The sequence below is a fragment of the Nicotiana sylvestris genome, chromosome 7, assembly GCF_000393655.2.
Source record: "Nicotiana sylvestris chromosome 7, ASM39365v2, whole genome shotgun sequence".
NCBI classification, from domain to species: Eukaryota; Viridiplantae; Streptophyta; class Magnoliopsida; order Solanales; family Solanaceae; genus Nicotiana; species Nicotiana sylvestris.
In genome coordinates, this window is record NC_091063.1 from 140010979 (window position 1) to 140031219 (window position 20241).

The window sequence follows — 20241 nt, forward strand, 5'->3', positions numbered from 1 at the left end:
TTGCTTGCGTTGGAGAATACCTTGATGGGGAGTACAAAATGTTGCTCTGTTTCATTCACTAGAGAATGATGTACATGTTCATTTCATACATATATTTGAAAAGTTTTTATGTATCTAGTCCCTTCAACGGCCGGCCTGGGGGAAGTGATCGACAGGCGGAGTGATGAATCATACTTGAACTTTGAGACGTCCTTTTTGTCGCTTGGTTAGAAATCTCCCCGAGAGGACCCAACTGGGACGAGACTCGGGTGAGGGAAAAAGGGCACGACTTGAGGGGTGTCCTTTTTCAGGGGTTGAAGTATTTGATGTGGGCGACATTCTAATTGTTTTGTAGTAGTTTTCCTTTTATTGTTTCTAGTTGGAGTGTTCCTTTGCTCGCTTGCCCGTGCGAGTGCACACATTCCTATTTAAACCAACAAAAAGGATAAACCAAAATGAAATTTTTCGTACCTCGACCCAATGAGTCAGTGAAAAGAGTGGCGTTGTAGTGTTACTCGCTCTGCATGGTGTTCGAATAGTGGTTTCAGATTTGGCGGCCGTGTTCAGCTCCATTGTTAACAGCGTCTAGGCTCTGTGTGGGTTGGGCCCACCTCACTTGATGAAGTGTTGAAATCGAGTTCCGATCTGATCTTGTTTGATTTGTACTAACAACAATTGGAACATGTCATACTTCGTTCATAGATCATCCAATGCGTGGGCAAATGCAAAAGTAGGCAGGATGTGCCTATTCTTTCAAAGGAGCGCGCAACAAGCTGTCGTCTCCTCCTAAGGGGTGGGAATGTGGGTTATTATATAAGGTAAATGCATCAAATAGGTATGTGGTCACGCCAGATGACCGCGATCCTATTTTGACTTGCTAAACCTATCGCTATAGGTGAGATGTGGGTTTTCCATAGATATTGGTTATAACTTCTACTTTCATGTAGCAGCCTGACCTAGATTAGTACGATTGTCTCAAAGGTTTATTTACCGCTCTTTCGAGTGGGTGGTGACATTTCGCCGGTTCTAGATCTGAAGGAAACTAAGAAATTTGGCTAAGAGATCCCCACAGACGGCGCCAAATTGTTTGACCAAAAAGTCTAAAACCCTTTTGTCGAATTAATTATTAATAGTATAAAAGGTAAATCTTAGCCAAACATAATTAGTTCCAGATCCAAACATACAGAGTGCGAGATAGAAGAAGAATAAGAACGCATGATATTTCTTAACGTAAATAATCGTACATCAAACATGAGAGATGAGCTTACATTTATGACAGATATGTGTCATAATCACGGGAGCAAGGAAGGGGAAGAGAGGGAACTGTTGATGATGGAGAAATTCCTCGTATTGACTCTTATCCTCGTAGCTCTTTGGAAAACCCCCCCTTTTATCTGGGTTTTCCCCCCATATATATATATAGTTCATTTCCCTTTATCCGATGCTCTTTGACCGGCGTACTTTCTTACGACTGTGCCTTTCGTCGTTTACTCGAACACGACGTTTGTTCTGTAATGTAAGCTTTCCGACGATTTGACCCCGACGATGGCCGAGCTACTCTTTGCTATCTTGCCCCGTGAGCATGATTACGGTTTGATCGACCCCTTATCATTTCCCTTAAGGACAACCATTCTAATCAAATTTTGACCCATACAATTACTAACTTAAAATCCTACTATTTTACGTTGCTGTAACTACATAATTAAATGGTAACGGGCGGATTATATATTTACAACGTATGTGTAATTTACCGCAGTCAATGGCTGCACAAAAATGCACGCCGTAAAAGGAGAACACGCGAACCATCAAAGCTTCGGAGCCCCACTTCACCGCCGGCTTAGTTGCATTACTGGCCCATATACATAACAATCGGCGTTTAGGGACCCTACCCGCCAACCAGCCACCTTAGAAATTTCACCTTTTTAGTTTTCTCCCCTTTATGTTAAAATTAAAGGGCCAAAAAAGAATGCTAATTAAAGAAATGGAACAAAAGATTACGTACTAGTAGTAGATAAGGGAAAGAAGAAAGTACAATTACTCTTAATTAATTTGCCCCATGTTTTACCTTTATTTAGTATTGTTGTTATTTTTCCCTATGGGGATTTAGCGTTCTCTTTATTGCTACTTTCCGCCTCTCGCTCCACCAAAAAAAGGAAAAAAAGGAAAAATAATTAAAGAAGAAAGAAAGCTGGAATGGAAAGATCAAGTAACAAATAACAAATGGTAACAATAGTTTAGCGCTACAGCATGCCAGTAACAATCACATTTAAGTTTTTGAGATTCTAGTCTTATTCAAAGTCTTTTCCTTATTATTTTCTAAGTTCACTAGCTCATCCTTAACATGAAAATTGAAAAAATAAAATAAAGGGCAAGACTAGGGTTACAAAATTAGGAATATTCTAACTCTACTTAAATAAATAAGGTTGGATAATACCATAGATAAAAGTACTTATTTTGTCTATAAATACAAAGAGGAATCAAAAACAGTATACAGGAATTTTCTAGAAGGTGTAAAGTTTGTAATATGAACGCTTGGATTCTCAGTTTCTGACAAGCAATATATACGTTTAAAGTTTGTAATATGAACACTTGTAATACTTAACTTTCGCTAAGTATCCAGTTTCCTTATTTTGCATGGAAAAAACATGTCTGTGTTTGGCGTGTTAAAATTCTACATATTTCCCGTCAAAAGTTTTTTTTTTCCCAAGCCTCCTCTTTTTCTTTTCTTTTCTTTTCCCTTTTTCTAAATTCGACAACCCTTCTTACAGTACAAAAAAATAAGGCACTGCCCACGGACCATAAACTAAAGCACAAATAAATGGAAATAAAGCCACAGCAACCCTTTTAAGGGAACTTTTGCTATTTACCACTTTAATTTGAGAATAAAATGATGTCTAAACGGTAAAACTTCTTATGTGGAGGTTGGACTTTATATTTGAGTTTATTATGTTATATTGATAGTGTAAATAATTTCTGCACTATCAGTATAATTTTAGCGGTTATTGTTAAGTTATTGTTCTATTTTTCAGTTTATCATATTAAATATGATATTGATAATTACCTATTATTATTAGTCAATCAAACGCGAGAATTTGACAACTATTTACACTATCAGTACATAAAATATAAATTATTCATGTTTATTCGAAAAGTTGTACGTAACAATCTTGGCATCATTTTTTTTTCTGGAGATTTCCTCAAAGCCAAAAGAATAAAAGGATCTAGTGGGGTTTGACCTTTTACTAAGGTATGCAAGTTGATAATTATTGTTAATGTATTTATATGCCCCTTTTTTATGATGAAATGATGGTGTGGATATCGGCAAAGAATGGTGGTGGTGGAAGTGGCCGGCCGCCGTAGCAGCCATTCGTGGCGACTTTCCTTTTTGTCTCAGTTTCTTGTTTAATGGGAATGTGTGTTACAAAAATTCTTTACAAAAACCCCACGTTTGCCCCGTTCAAACGGGATTTTGTCGGCTTTCTTTGCCCAATATTTTCCTCCACTAAACATTTTATTTCTGAAAAAACATTTCTTTGACATCCCAATTTAAGCTTTTAGTGCCCCTTTAATTTATCAATCATCTTTTTTTTTTCTTTGGAACTTTAGTTTTTTCTTAGGTTAGATCAAGAAGGTATTGACCTCCTCTTTCTTTTTTTTTTTCCCCACAATTTGCATTGCGGTTGTTGTTCTAGTTGTTATTGTTATTGTTATTATTGTTATTAGTATTATTATTATTATTATTATTATTATTATTTAATCGAGCCTTCCTCACCTACTCAAATAAAACTTAACTACTTTGTTTAACCAAAAATCTGAGTCTTTGGTCAAAGCTAAAAGAAAAATTCGGGTTACTGATAATCAGGAGACAAAAAATAAAATACTTTTGAGAACAATGGTAGAGGGTAAATAGATAAGTATTTCAGTGTATTCTCAATAGTATATCGTGTCCTTACAAATGATGATACTTCTTCCTTTTATAGATCATTCTAGGTAAAGGAATAAAGCCTCAGCTTTAATGATATAATCATGAGCAATAAATGACATTAAATAGGCCGTTACACAATCATTCCTATTAAATACCAACTTTATAACGTATCAGACATTTAATAATGAATTTGGGCTCCTTTCTGTCATCTGATCCTTGCTTTCAATGCCTTCTAATCCGTTGGCTGCAAAGAATTTAAATTGGTACGAGACTCGTATCTATACGTCGTCTCGTGCTTATTTAAATTCTTCTTCCCGTGGCTGTTTTCACCGTGCCTCTTAGTCAATTGCTGTTTCTTTGACCATTCAACTAATCCACGTGTCATGCCACATCATTTTTAATATAAATTCAGTTTTTTTCCAATACAGATAGTCCCACCACTTTCCATTTTTTTATCAATTAAATAATTGGGAAGTGGATCTTCATGTAAAAAGAACTTTTGCCACAATTAATGCTCATGACAGTACTAACGTCTCAGCAGTCTTTTCCATTTAATGCTCTGTCCATGTGTCATTTTATAATTGATTCCGCTATTCATTCCTTTCTTCGAGACTTCTTCATTCTCACTATTTACGAAGTGATAGCTGCCTTTATTATAGGCTTTTCATCATTATACTTAAAAAGTTGACGGTTCCCATTTTACACATAACTTTGTCTTCCTTTGTCTTCTTCACTAATCTTCGACACATACCTTCTTCTTGACAATGTCTTCTTCAAACCCTAACCGTAAAAAAGTTCCAATTCTAGATCAGTTCCCCAACGCCCCTATTAGACACAGAGGAGGCGGAGGAAGTAGGCCTCGAACAGGGTTAGAATCTACGCGAGGCGGTTCCTCTGGTTCTTCTTCAAGGAGTTTTGTTCCAAAAGCCCCTTCTTCTAAGAGTAGGGAAATTCTTGATACTTCTCAAGAACCCTCAGTTGATGATATAGTTCCCAGTGATTTGTCTTTTGAAAGTGACAAAACGTCTCTTCAAAAACAAATTAAAAATTTAGAAAGAGCCGATACTTACCCAACATTAGTAACCGAGCTTACAATCCCCACTATAAGAAGAGATTGTAATTGGAAGGATAGTCTTCGAATGTCAATTCCTTCCCCAAATCAAAGAATTTCTTCTTTTAGAAATGGGTATTCTTCTGTTTACACTTACCCCTTCACTTTGGGTTTTAATCCTCCGATTGACCCAGTTATTCTCGATTTTTGTCGTTTCTTTACCATTTGTTTGGCCCAAATTGGTCCATTGGTGTGGAGAACAGTGGCTTGTTTGAGATATTTATCATCCAAGGCCAATGTCAATTTCACCTTTTCTCATCTCATTCATCTATACCATCCCAACTTAATACGCCATGGGGTTTTCACCTTAACTGCAAGGAGCAAAAAAGTTTTGGTAAACCCTGAGGATGACAGAGATCGTGGATGGTATATCCGTTACGTTGCTGTCCGTACAGTGGATTTGATTGGTGAAACAAATATTCCCTTTCCTGAGAAGTGGAATTTTGAACGTAAGTTTTCTCTTATTTACCGTACCTACTTTTGAGAATTTCAAAAGAATGTTGTTCTTTAACCTCGTCCCTTCTTGGTTTTTTGTAGCAACCATGGGAGATGTGGAACCTATTCCCAACTTTCGTGGTTGGGTAGACTCACTTTTGAAGATTGCTCCTAGGGAGCAAAGAACTTGGAAATCAATTTCTTCCTTACATGGCTGGAAAGTCAAAACACACGTTATCCCCTCTTTTACAAAATTTTGTTTTACATGTTAAGCACTTTTTCCTCAACTTTAATCATGTATATCCATTCTTTAATCAGGATTTGGCATTAGAGGAATGACAGCTGAAGTAGCTATGGCCATTCGCATGTCTGCGAATGCTGCTCTGGATTTAGATAAGGCTCGAGCCTTGTTGCCTAAAAGAAAAGCTACAAAGGAAAGTTCTGAAGAAGAAGAGGAGGGTACCTCCCTAATTACCAGGCCAAGGGCCAGGAGACGAATAGTCATTGATGATGAAATTGAAAACACTCCTGCTCGTACCTCCGCCACCGAGCCTGTTTTGATTCAATCTGATAAGGATGCCGAACCAAGAGATAATAATGAATCAATTCAGCACCTTTTTGATAGTGGTTTCGAGAGTGGCGAGCTCGAACCTGTTTTTGATGAAGCTCCTCTTTCCTCACTTGTTCCTATTTCCTCCATTCCTCTGCCTACCGTAAGTGTTTCTTTACCAACTTTAACACCTTCCATTTGTTTGCCAATTTCTACTGCTCCTATATCTGTTCCCTTGGCTACTTCAACCGCACCTGCTTCTGCTCCGGTGTTGGTTTCGACATATTTTCCCTCCATTCCTTCTATTCCCTCCGCTGCTCCTCTTCCCTCTGTTCATCATACAGAGACAGGTTCTAGCAGCGGAAATATGTCAATGAGAAGTGTTACTTTAGAAGTTCCTGCCAATCATAGCCTCCTGAGGAAGACTGGCAGAGCCGATGTTTGGCTCGAACCTCTCATTGGAGATATCAAGAAGAAGAAGATGGAGAGCCATAGCTGCTTAACTTTGATGAACGACGTAGTTCATTCTACTTTGAAGGTATTTCTACCAACAAGTTTTTTTTTTAAATTATCTTCAATTTCTCATTTCCATGACTTACCTCTGTAGGCTAATCTTATCAGCACGGAACTAATGAGAAGAATTTCCTTACTGGAAAGAAAAGCTCGTGAGTCTGAGAAGTCTGTCCACGAGGCTGAGGAAATTTCTAGGGGAGCCCAACTTGAAGCAACCAACTGGAAGGAGCAGTTCGAAAATGCTCAAGGGACTATAGAAGAGTTGCAAGAAAATAAAAACCTCCTAGAGCAGCAAAACCGTAGTTTAACTTCTAAGCTGGCAACAGTCAAAGCTTCTTCAAGCCAATTGAAAAGAGATAAAGAGCTTTTGGAATGCTCTTTATCAGAACAATTATCCAGAGCTAGTGAAGAAGTTAGAGAGCTGAAGGCGCTTTTGGCTAAAAAGGAAGAATATGCAGGAGAGTTAGTGCAAAACTTAACTCAAGCTCAGGCTGACTTACAGACTTCTTCTGTCGAGATTCAAGCCTTGAAGAGTTCTCATGCTTCTCTTGAAGCTTCCCTTGATTCCCATTTAGCTGAAAATCAAATTTTAAAAAACGATCTTGCTATGTGGGAAAAAGAATATGGACTTCTAGAGGAAAATTTTAATATAGAAGTGAGTTGGGCTTTTCTGAATTCTCGTCGTGATGCTTTGACGGAAGCTGCTCAAGAGGGTTTTGACTTGTAGTCTGAACTGGCTAAAGTCATAGATACCATCGAGAAAAGCCAACAGTCTATTGATACTCCTTCTCCTGCCCTTGAAGTTTCTGAAAATGTTGCTATTCCAGCTTCAGAGGGTGAAACTTCTACAACCCAATCTATGGAAGTTGAAACTTCCGTGATAATCATCTCAAGCTCAGCTGAAACCGTTCCTGTTGCTGCTTCTTTAGAAGTTGCCACCGTGCCTGTGGCTGAAAGTGAAATTCATATTGCAACTTCTGATGTACTAACCTCTTCAACTGGATGATGGTTTTATCCCTTAGTTTTTAAGGGATTTTTTGGTGAAAGTCCCCAGTTATCATAATGGGGCAATTGTATAAACTTTTATTGACTAAGTTTCTCCTTAGTTTTTTTAATTAGATCAAGAAATTTGTTAATACTTCAATGTGTTCTACTCTTGCCTTTTCTTTACTTATTTAGGACTTATAGAATAGTTTAGCATTTTTATCCTTTGAAATGCTTTATGATTCTCCCATGACTTATTGACATGAGGCTTATAAAAGAGGGCCCTTTTATTTTATCGACACTTAATGAAGAAGACGTCTTAACTTCATAATGGTGTTAAAATACGATGAAAGTAATAGGAAAACACACAGTTTGTATGAAACAACTTTTAACTAGTGTTTGACTGTTACATGTATTACAATACATCTACAACTTTCTCGTAACTGTTTTTCTTGTAACAGATTCGTACATAACATAGAATAAACAAGGTTTTTCTTCATAACCTGTTTCAGTACATAGTCATGACCCTATCTTTACATGTTAAGAAGGGTTTGAGAGGTGACTTTGTTTATGCGTTTGAGAGATGACTCTGTTGTTCTCATGAATGCTGAAGACTTCGTAACTTCTTCTCAACACTTGCTTCAGTTTGGCCGACTTTTATTAGATACTCGTATCTGTTTCTTTGCACCTATCTGTGTATAATATGTAGTCCCCCAAGTGTTTGAGCGGTGAAGTATGAAGCCTAGAACACTTGTTTATTTCTTTTTACTTTGGCCCTTTTCCTGAAACAGAAAGATATACGGGACTCGACTATGTGATTATAGATGAAGACTGCCTAACTCGTGTGTATTTCCATCATATTAATTGTAACCCTGGGCTAGGAATTTATGCATACTCCATTTTGCCTTGCAGGTTGTGACTCATCATTTGGCACGAGTTAGGATATTTAGCCTAGCATCTAAAATCGTTAGTAAAATATTAAAAAATCAAGAGAAGAATTTTTACATGATGATACCTGACCGTAGGTACTTTCTTAAAAGTAATATCTTTTTAAGTGGACAGCATTCCAATGTGAGGGTAAAACTTTACCATCCATTGTTTCCAACTGGTATGCTCCTTTTCCCGCAATGCCACGAACTTTGTATGGTCCTTCCCATGTTGGACTTAGCTTTCCTGAGTTAACAGCTTTTGTAGATTGGAAAACCTTTTTAAGCACGAAGTCCCCAATTTTAAAAAATCTGAGGCGTGCTTTCCTGTTGTAATATCGTTCTACTACTTGCTTTTGTGCTGCCATCCTTATCAAAGCAGCCTCTCTTCTTCCTTCAAGTAAATCTAGGCTAACCCGCATCTCCTCATTATTAGATTCCTCCGTTGCCTGATCGTACCGTGTGCTTGGCTCACCTATTTCAACTTGTATTAAGGCTTCTGTACCATAAACCATCGAAAATGGTGTTTCTCCAGTGCCTGTTTTGGTCGTTGTACGATAAGCCCATAGTACTCCGGGTAACACCTCAGGCCAATTACCTTTTGAATCTTGTAACCTCTTTTTCAAGTTATTGATAATAACTTTGTTAGTTGATTCCGCTTGTCCATTCCCCACTGGATGGTATGGCGTAGATGTTATTCTTTTGATCTGCCAACTTTGAAAAAATTCTGTAACTTGTGCTCCAATGAATTGTGGTCCATTGTCACATACGATCTCCTTTGGTACTCCAAAGCGGCATATTATATTGCGCCATATGAAGTCTTTAACTTCTTTTTCTCGTACCTGTTTAAATGCCCCTGCTTCTACCCATTTAGTGAAATAATCTGTAAGTACGAGTAGAAATTTTACCTGACCTTTCGCTTGTGGAAGTGGACCTACGATATCCATTCCCCATTTCATAAAGGGCCAAGGGGTTAAAACAGTATGTAGTAACTCAGCTGGTCTGTGCATATTATTGCCGTACCTTTGACATTTATCACATTTGGACACGAAAATGGTTGCCTCTTCTTCCATCTTAGGCCAATAATATCCTGTGCGAATTAACGTTCTTACCAGTGACCGTCCTCCTGCGTGATTCCCACAATGTCCTTCATGTACTTCTCTCATGACATATTCGGTTTGAGAAGGGCCGAGACACCTTGCTAGTGGTCCGCCGAACATCTTTCGATAAAGATTACCTTGATATAAACAATATCGTGCAGCTCTTTTGCGAAGCGCGAAAGCCTTTCCTTTGTCATTAGGCACGGTTCCGTGCTGTAAAAAGGCAACAATTTCATTTCTCCAATCCCATGTTAGATGATTAAAATTTACCTCGTTTTTGTCAGGTTCGAGAACAGAATGAAATAGATGTATGACTGAAGCATCTGTATTGTTTGCCACGTCTGCTGCGGATGCAAGGTTTGCTAAAGCATCTGCCTCTGCATTCTCATCTCTTGGGACTTGCACTACTTTCCAAGTTTGGAATTGCTTTACTAAATCCCGTACCTTTGCGAGGTATTCTTGCATTCGTGACTCTCTGGCTGTGTAAGTCCCCAGCATCTGATTAACCACGAGTTGAGAATCACTCTTGATTATAATCTGTGTTATGCCGAGTTCTCGTGCCAATTCTAAACCTGCAATTACAGCTTCATATTCTGCTTCATTGTTAGTTATAGAATGACATTTTATAGCCTGTCTAATGGTCTCCCCCGCAGGTGGTACGAGGACTATTCCTAAGCCTGCCCCTTTTACATTAGATGAACCGTCAGTGTATAAAACCCAAGTCCCCGGGTTCGCACCATTAAAAACTAATAATTCTTTCTCTGCTTCTAAATGCATCCCCTGGCTAAAATCAGCCATGAAATCAGCTAGTACTTGAGACTTTATAGCGGTCCTGGGTTGATAAATAACTTCATATTCACTTAGTTCTATAGCCCATTTCGCTAATCTTCCTGAAAGCTCATGTTTATGCAAAATATTTCGAAGCGGAAAAGCAGTAACTACAACAATGGGATGACATTGAAAATAAGGTCTTAACTTTCTAGATGCCATGACCAAAGCTAATGCTAATTTTTCTAACTGTGGGTATCGTGTCTCAGCTTCCAATAAAGACTTACTTACGTAATAAATAGGAGATTGTTTAACTTGGTCCTCGCGGACTAAAACATCACTTACCACGACTTCAGATACGGCCAGATAAATGAGAAGTTTTTCCCCTACCTTCGGTTTTGCCAACAACGGTGGTTTTGACAAATAAGTTTTCAAATTTCTAAGGGCTTGCTGACAATCTTCATTCCATTCAAAATGATCTTGCTTTTTAAGTGCAGAGAAAAACTTAAAACACCTTTCTGAGGATTTGGAAATAAATCTCCCCAAAGCTGCAATTCTTCCCGTTAATCGTTGTACTTCCTTTTTATTAGTAAGGATATCCGGGATTTCTTCTATTGCTTTGATCTGAGAAGGATTCACCTCAATACCACGGTTAGAAACAAGAAAACCCAAAAACTTACCTGATGCAACTCCAAATGCACATTTTTCTGGGTTGAGTTTCATGTTAAATTTTCGCAAAATTTCAAAAGTAATAGATAGATGAGAAATATGATCATGAGATTGCTGGGTTTTGACGAGCATATCGTCTATATATACCTCCATTGTTTTCCCTAAATGTTCTTGGAACATTTTGGTGACCAACCTTTGATAGGTTGCCCCAGCATTTTTGAGACCAAAGGGCATTACTTTATAACAATAAGTCCCCCTGTCTGTGATGAAAGAAGTTTTTTCTTCATCACCAGGATCCATTTTGATTTGATTATATCCTGAGTATGCATCTAAAAAACTTAAAAGTTCATGACCTGCGGTCGCATCAATTAGTTGATCTATATGTGGTAAGGGAAAGGAATCTTTTGGACATGCTTTATTTAAATCAGTATAATCTACACAAACACGCCACTTACCATTTTTCTTGGGTACAACCACCGTATTAGCTAACCAAGTTGGATATTTTACCTCACGGATTGATCCGATTTTTAATAATTTTTGGACTTCATCCTGAATCACCTGGTTCTTGAAAGCACCTTGTTTCCGTTTCTTTTGCTTTACTGGTGTGAAAGAAGGGTCCTCGTTGAGTTTGTGAGTCATCACATTCGAAGGTATCCTTGTCATATCAGCGTGGGACCAAGCAAAACAATCTAAGTTAGCTTTTAAAAATTCGATTATCATACCTCGCATGTTCGTGTCTAAATTAGCCCCGATATAAACCTTCCGTTCAGGCTGTTGATCAAATAACGTCACTGCATCAAGCTCTTCAATCGTCGTTTTGATGCTTTCGTTCTCTTCAGGTTCTTGAATTGTGTGAGGCCTTGAGTCCAAATCTGTTTTCTCTTGTTCAGTTGAAGTTTGATCTCTTTTACTTTCAACTGTTTCCTGTAATTGCTATTTTGCTTTATTTACGGCGCTCGTACTTGTTACAGCGTTGACATTTCTGGCCATCTGCTGATCCCCACGAATTTGACAAATTCCCCATGGTGATGGGAATTTGATAACTTGATGCAGGGTTGATGGGACAGCATCCATATCGTGTATCCATGGCCTTCCCATGATCATATTGTAGGCCATTTCCATATCAACTACCTGAAATTTAGTTTCCTTCACAACACCCATAGCAAAAGTTGTTAGTATTACCTCACCTTTTGTTACTACACTTGAGTTGTCGAAACCTGACAAGGTGTGCGCCTTGGGTAACATTTTGTCTTCAGCTTGCATTTCCCGCAGTACCCTTAGTAATATAATATTTACAGAACTTCCTGGATCAATCAAAACTCGCTTTACATTAGTATCATATACAAGTAAAGATATTATCAGTGCATCATTATGTGGAGTTGTTACTCCTTCGTTATCTGCGTCATCGAACGAAATGCTTTCATTGTCAAGGACCTGCCACACCTGTTTCCCGTGTGTAATTGTTACCTTAGAAACCTTGTTTGAAGCTGTGTAAGTTATGCCATGCATATCTTCTCCCCCGCTTATGACATTCACTGTCCTTTTGGGTGAAGGAGGTTGTGGTGGTTCTTGTCTGTTCTTCATATAAGCTTGTTTTCCTTTCTCACTAAATAACTCAGTGAGATATCCTTGCTTTAATAGATGATCTACTTCACTTTGCAGGAATCTGCATTCTGAAGTTTTGTGCCCGTGATCGTTGTGAAATTCGCACCAATGGTCCGGATTGCGTCTACTTGGGTTTGACCGCATTTCTTTTGGCCACCGTACCTTATCTCCCATGCTTCTTAAAACAGCTACGAGCTCGGAGGTAGAAACGTTGAAATTATATCCACCGAATCGTGCCTTTAAACTCCTGTCATCATCACGTGATTCTTGTCTATTCCTATCATTCCTGAACTTTGAAGAAGAGCTAGAATCCCGGTTCCTTGACTTTTGATCGTATTGTTGGTTATCTTGCTTCGACCGTGGGTCCTTTCCTGCGGGTCCCATATATGGATCGTACCTGTTTTTACCTGATCTTTTTTCGGAATCCGACCTTCGGTTACCGCCCCTTTCTTCATGATGGAGCTTAGGTACGGTATCTTCTTCGATTCGCAGCTTCGTGCTATACCTATTGTAAACATCATTCCATGTGGTTGCAGGAAATTCTCGAAGACTTTCTTTGAGTCGTCTCGTGGCTTCAGAACTTTTGTCATTTAAATTACTTGCAAAAGCTATAGCAGCCCAATTGTCAGGCACACGAGGTAGAGTCATTCTTTCACGTTGGAACCTATCAACGAAGTTTCTAAGCAACTCCGAATCCCCTTGTTTGATTTTGAAGATATCTTCCATCCTTTTCTCAACTTTTTGTGCTCCCGAATGTGCTTTAATAAAAGAATCTGCAAGCTCAGCAAAAGAATTAATAGAATTTTCAGATAAAAGAGAATACCAGGTTAATGCACCCTTGGTGAGTGTTTCTCCAAATTTCTTGACCAATACTGATTCAATTTCTTGTTTGGTCAAGTCGTTGCCTTTCACGCCAGTTGTAAATGCAGTCACGTGGTCACGTGGGTCTGTAGTACCATCATATTTCGGGATGTCAGGCATTTTGAATTTTTTCGGAATTGGAAGGGGAGCAGCACTAGGCTTCCATGGTTGTTGTGAGTATTTGTCCATGTCTACTCCTTTTATTATTGGTGGAACTCCAGGGATTTGTTCTATTCGCTCATTTTGTTCCTTCAGCTGTTTCTGCAAGGTTAGTACTAAATTTTGCAAATATGAATTATTTAAATTACCTGGTCCCCCTTCTTGTGGTTCACTGGGGGTTGCTCCGTTTCCAGAATTATCAAGACCAGAACGGGGGTTCTCCAATGTATTATTATTAGGAGTCGGTGTAGGTGGCGCAGCAGGCAATCGACTAACAAGTGCCTGAAGAGCTTTGCCGACTTGTGCATCGATTAGCTTTTGCAAAGCTTCAGTTGTAACTCCTTCAAAATGTTCAGATTGCTCTTGTTGATCAGCACGGGATTCAGTAACAGGAGTGCCTTCACGAGATTGACGTGGTGAATTTAAAGGAGAGGGAACCACGGTATCTTGATTTTGATGTATTTGATTTTCATGGCTTCCCAATGTGTTGTTACTGTTGTTGTCGGCGTTATTGTTTGACATGGTGACGATAATAGATAAGATATAGCTTAAAAGGAAAGATTATCAGATTCCCGGTAACGGAACCAATTTGTTTAACCAAAAATCTGAGTCCTTGGTCAAAGCTAAAAGAAAAATTCGGGTTACTGATAATCAGGAGACAAAAAATAAAATACTTTTGAGAACAATGGTAGAGGGTAAATAGATAAGTATTTCAGTGTATTCTCAATAGTATATCGTGTCCTTACAAATGATGATACTTCTTCCTTTTATAGATCATTCTAGGTAAAGGAATAAAGCCTCAGCTTTAATGATATAATCATGAGCAATAAATGACATTAAATAGGCCGTTACACAATCATTCCTATTAAATACCAACTTTATAACGTATCAGACATTTAATAATGAATTTGGGCTCCTTTCTGTCATCTGATCCTTGCTTTCAATGCCTTCTAATCCGTTGGCTGCAAAGAATTTAAATTGGTACGAGACTCGTATCTATACGTCGTCTCGTGCTTATTTAAATTCTTCTTCCCGTGGCTATTTTCACCGTGCCTCTTAGTCAATTGCTGTTTCTTTGACCATTCAACTAATCCACGTGTCATGCCACATCATTTTTAATATAAATTCAGTTTTTTTCCAATACATACTTAAAAGCGGATTTAGAATTTTTATAATATGTGTGCACTATTAATGAAAGGAGAAAAAAAGTACTAAGTGAGAATTGATTCCTACTTCTCTAGGTAGATAATCCGACGTTTAATCAAGTGCACTGTTTACAGCTTGTTTGGATGGTTGTTCCCCATTATATCGTATTGTATTGTTATTCCAAAACAATGTTTGTTTTGATTGTTTCACTAAAATTGGTTGTATTGTATTGTTAAATCCATTGTTTTGGAACAATGAAAAATTCCCTTTTTTGAAAAAATTGATTTGGTGTGGTGGGATTGTTTCCTAGCATTCTTTCCAATTATGCCTAACTTATTACTCTACAATTCTATTGTACCCTTTACCCTTTTTTTCTATTTTAACTTCAAATCTCCAACCTATAACCTACTTTATTTTTTTTTTCAGAACTTTTGCCGCCAACGTTAAAGGCCGCCTTCTCTTTTGTTTTTTCTCCTAATTTGCTTTTAACTCAATTCTAATTAGTTGTGCTCCTTTGTTTTGCCTTCTTCTGTCTCGCTCATTTGTTCTACTTTCTTAAGGTGATTTGCCTTCTTGTATTTTGTTTTTTAAAATTATTTTTATGCATATTTTTTGATAAATTTAATATTTAATCAGTTGAGGGTATTTTAGTAAACTTATCAGTTACAGTACAATACGATACAGTCAAACCAAATAGCAAAATATTATTTAACAATAACAAATAATACAATCTATCCAAACATTATATTCATAAAACGATACAATACAATACAATACATTATAAAACGATGGGGAATAATGATCCAAACAGAGTGTTAAGCTCTTTAGAGCATGGATGCTGGCAAATAATATTAGATCAATGCTAGAAAATATGTACATAAAATACCTAATTTGGCATAGAGACTATGAGTTCACGTGCCCCATATATTGGGCTATAAATTCGCCATGTAACTACTCCCGTTGTTTAACTATTCCCGACGTTTCAATTTATGTGAATCAATTTAACTAGGCATGAAGTTTGATAAAAATAAAAATATTTAAAACGTGTGGTCCTAAAGAAACCATAATATATATGTGAAAATAATTTTTTTGAAAATTGACATTTTAAATATGTTATAAAAATTTTCATTGCTTAATAAACTTTTAAAAAGAGTTTTTTTTACTAACTAAAAAAAATAAGTTCATATAAACTAAAACTTCACAAGTATGTAAAAATAATAAATAAGAAAACGTGATGAGGTGTAATTAATAGGAGAGAGCCGTTTAAATGTTTGTAAACCCATGACCATTCTTGTTCTTCTTTTTTTTTTTTCATGTTAATAATTTTAATATTTTTTATTTTTTTGAGTTATTGAAATATTTCTCTAAGGTATAACGTAAGTGGGAGAAGCAATGATTTAGGCATGGATTTAATAAGCGAAGAAGGGATCAAAATTCGGGAAAATGTTCCATCGTTAGCATCCACGTGGGTCCCCCACTTACCACTTGCTACTTCATCTTGCGCTTTCACTATTTCTTTTTCCTCTTATTTTTCAATCTTATTTAAGATTTACAAAAAGGATAAAATATGTAAAAGATTTGGAAAAACTAAATGAATCGAATACTTATTTGATTAAAATTTGTTAAATAGTTTTCAGTAGCTTTATGAAATAGTACTACATACGAAGTTTAAAGTTTCCCAGGCACTAGAGAGTAGAGATCAATAAGATTAATTTTCTTATATGAGTAGTTGTTTCAAGGATTATAGTACAAACAACCAATATATTGAGGTAACTTTATTGTAATTCAAAATTAAGATAATTTTAAACGGGACTCTAAGCCTTGAAAAAACTCCCAATATTGTATGTCATGATCAAATACAGTGATATCATCACTTAAAATATATAATAATAGATAAGTATTCAAAATATTAGTATACATTCGAACTACAAAAGAAAAAACTTATAATGGGTTTCAACTTTTAAATAAGTAGCACATAGACCCCTCAATTATATTCTAACATACACATTAATTTATTTTTTTCTTTTTCTTTACACTTTAACTTTTTTGTTTTTTGTTTTCCCTCTTTTGATCATCGCTCTCAATATTCAGCTCATCCTATTTGGATAATTAGAAAACGATCAATTGTCATATTTACGGACACACAGAGAGATTAAATTGCTAGCTTCATGTCCCACTTTGGAGTAAAGTGTTTCCTATCAAAGACGATTTTATACCCACGGCTCAAAACGGAACCTTTAATTAAGAATGAAAAAGTACTTATTATTTCACCACAATCTTTAACATTGAGTTGTACAAGTTATCTAATTACACCTACTGCTTTCTCAATTTAAATCTTGAATATGAGTTACTCTACTCTTGGATTTGATTATGTGGACGTTAAAATGTGAGAATATTTTTTTCAAAAATCTATCTCTACCTTTTTAAAATAAGACCTCCGTCACCACCTGCCCATGCTTTTATTTCTCTAATTTCACCTTCTTTTTGTTGATTATCATAGGACACGAAAAGACCTATGCCACTTACTGAGTGAATATGAGTTTCGACTTTTGAGTAATGGGGTTGGCAACATAATATTGTTGGTAAGAAATTAGTCAAAGAGAAGATTTCACTTTACCAACTTCTCGTGACCACTTTGCATGAGTTAGGTTAGGTCTGATTATCTTCAATAATTCATAATAATTCATTCATCCCTCAGTCACCTTGATTGTTGAAGCATCCTCAGGAAATGACAAAACCCTTGCAATGATTTTCGACCCTTTTATTTCCATTAGTATTAATTTTTTGAAAGAAACCTAGGGATATCGGAAAAATAGCAATACTATATATATATATATATATATATATATAGGTAAAAACTTATTCGCATCAAGTATTACAATCGGCCAAATAAATAAATAATATTTGTCACTTTATTTAATTATAATTATTAATATCTATTAATTAATAATATAAAAAATACTTAATATCTTGCTATCTCACTTGTGCTCTTAAAGGTAACGTCGATTATTAGGAGAATTTCTTTCACGTTTTTGTCAACAACTTAAAGATTTTCAGCTTAGTATATTAACTTAAAGAGTAATAAATAGAATGATATCTGCAAGCAAAACTGGTCTACCCACTACACTCTCGGTTGAAATTACGCCTTTGATTTTTCAATGGAAAATAAAAGAATGAAGAAAGGATGACAGCACAGGACCTTGGAAATAAGCCAGAGATGTACGGTAAGAAATAAAAGAGAGACAATGCTGACGGCACCCTAATTATACTGAAAGATATATAATTATACAATATTATACAAAAATATACACGTTTATATATAATCATATAACATTGTATAAGTCTGTATAAACAGCAACTATACAACATTTACACTAGAAAATACCTTTTTGTTGCCCAGGAATAATATCCACGATAAATAACAATAATACAAGAGAGTAACAAAGATACCTAATTTTTTAATGGGGTAAATACAATATCCGAGCGGATCAATATTACCACTATAATATTACAACTTAGTAGTGTCAAGAGACTACTACAACTTCGAAAGAAATAACACTCTTTATTTAAACACCTCACAAAAATATAACTCGCACTTACTATTTATATCACAGACTACGATTGGTGGATTACTCTTTCTAACTTATGTTACTTCTCTCTACTTTTTGGTGTGTTTAACATTGAGAGAATGCCCTCCTTTTATAAGGCAAAAGAGTCGTGGGCTCAAAGTATTCTACAGGAGCAATTTGATTCTCCTCCACATCTTTCCAAACTTGGTCACCAAGTATTATATAGGCACATGCCTATATTGATGGGCACAACTTGATCCTATGTATAGTCAATATAGGATCAAGTGGGGAGCCTTGATGGAAGCTAAAGTGCAGGAATTGGGGGTCAAGCTGGTGACTACGAGGGCTTGGAGGACTAGTGGAGATGCAAGCGCTATGTGGACCACGACTGCGCAGTGCATTAGAGAAGCCGCGAGAGAGGTATTAGGGGTCTCAAAGGGTTACTCTGATGGTCACAAGGGAAACTGGTAGTGTATGGAGAGGTGTAAGGAAAAGTGAAAACCAAGAAAGCAACATATCTGAAGCTAGTAGAAATTGTAGACGATGAGGAGAAGAAGGCGAATAAGGAGCATTATAAGTTGGCTAAGAAAGAGGCAAATCTAGCAGCTACGACAGCCAAGACTACAACTTTTAGTCTTTTGTATGAGGAACTCAAGGGCCGAGGTGGGGATAAGAGGTTGTTCAGGTTAGCCAAGATGCGAGAAAGGAAAGCGCGAGACTTGGACCAAGTGAAATGCATCAAGGACGAAGAAGGTAAAGTTTTGTTGGATGAGGGGCTTATCCGTCGGAGATGACAGACCTACTTCCATAGTCTCTTGAACAAGGAGGGGGACAAGAGCATTGTACTAGGTGATTTGGAACTCTCTGGGAGTCGTTGTAACTTTGGGTATTGTAGTCGGATTAGAGTTGATGAAGTGGAGAGGGCTATGCGTAAGATGAGTAGGGGAAAAGCAACCGGAACGGATGAAATCCTAGTGGAATTTTGGAAGAGTGGAGGCAAGGCAGGCTTGGAGTGGCTAACTAGGTTATTTTATGTTATTTTTAGAGCGAAGAAGATGCCCGACAAGTAGAGGTAGAGCACGATGGTTCCTATATACAAGAACAAGGGTTATATCAAAAATTGCAATAACTATCTAGGTATCAAGCTGCTTAGCCATACTATGAAAGTCTGGGAAAGAGTGGTAGAGCTAAGAGTGAGGAGGAGTGTGTCTATTTCTGAGAACCAGTTGGATTTATACCGGGGCGTTTGACTACAGAATCCATCCACCTTGTTAGGAGATTGATGGAGCAGTATAGGGAGATAAAGAAGGACTTGCATATGGTGTTCATCGACTTACAAAAGGCGTACGATAAAGTTCCGAGGGAGGTTTTGTGGAGATGCTTGGAGGCTAGAGGTGTACCTGTTGCCTACGTTAGGTTGATTAAGGACATGTATGATGGAGTAAAGACCCGAGTGAGGACGATGGGTAGGGACTCAGACCATTTTCCAGTTATGATGGGGTTGTATCAGGGGTTGGCGCTCAACCCTTTTTTGTTTGCTTTGGTGATGGACGTAATGACGCGCCATATACAAGGAGAGGTGCCGTGGTTCATGCTATTTGCAGATGATATTGTACTGATTAACAAGACACAAGACGATGTGAACGCGTAATTAGAGGTATGGAGGCAGACCCTAGAATCTAAAGGTTTCAAGTTGATCAGGACTAAAACAGAATACTTGGAGTGTAAGTTCAGTGGCAAGACCCAAGGAGGAGAAGGGAAGGTGAGGTTGGACTCGCAGGTCATCCCTAGGAGAGGGAGTTTTAAGTATCTTGGGTCTATTATTCAAGGTGATGGGAAGATTAATGGAGATGTCACACATCATATTGGAGCGGGATGGATGAAATGGAGACCCACTTCGGGTATTTTATGTGACAAGAAGGCGCCACCGAAACTTAAGGG

The 20241-nt window shown here is 37.3% G+C and overlaps 1 protein-coding gene across 1 annotated transcript; it reads left to right on the top strand.

Moving 5' to 3' along the window:
* The first annotated feature begins 19582 nt into the window (after positions 1–19582).
* LOC138873846 (secreted RxLR effector protein 78-like) lies at positions 19583–19951 on the top strand. Its single transcript, XM_070152329.1, has one exon. The coding sequence runs from the start codon at positions 19583–19585 to the stop codon at positions 19949–19951; it is 369 nt and encodes a 122-aa protein (XP_070008430.1).
* The last annotated feature ends 290 nt before the right edge of the window (positions 19952–20241 follow it).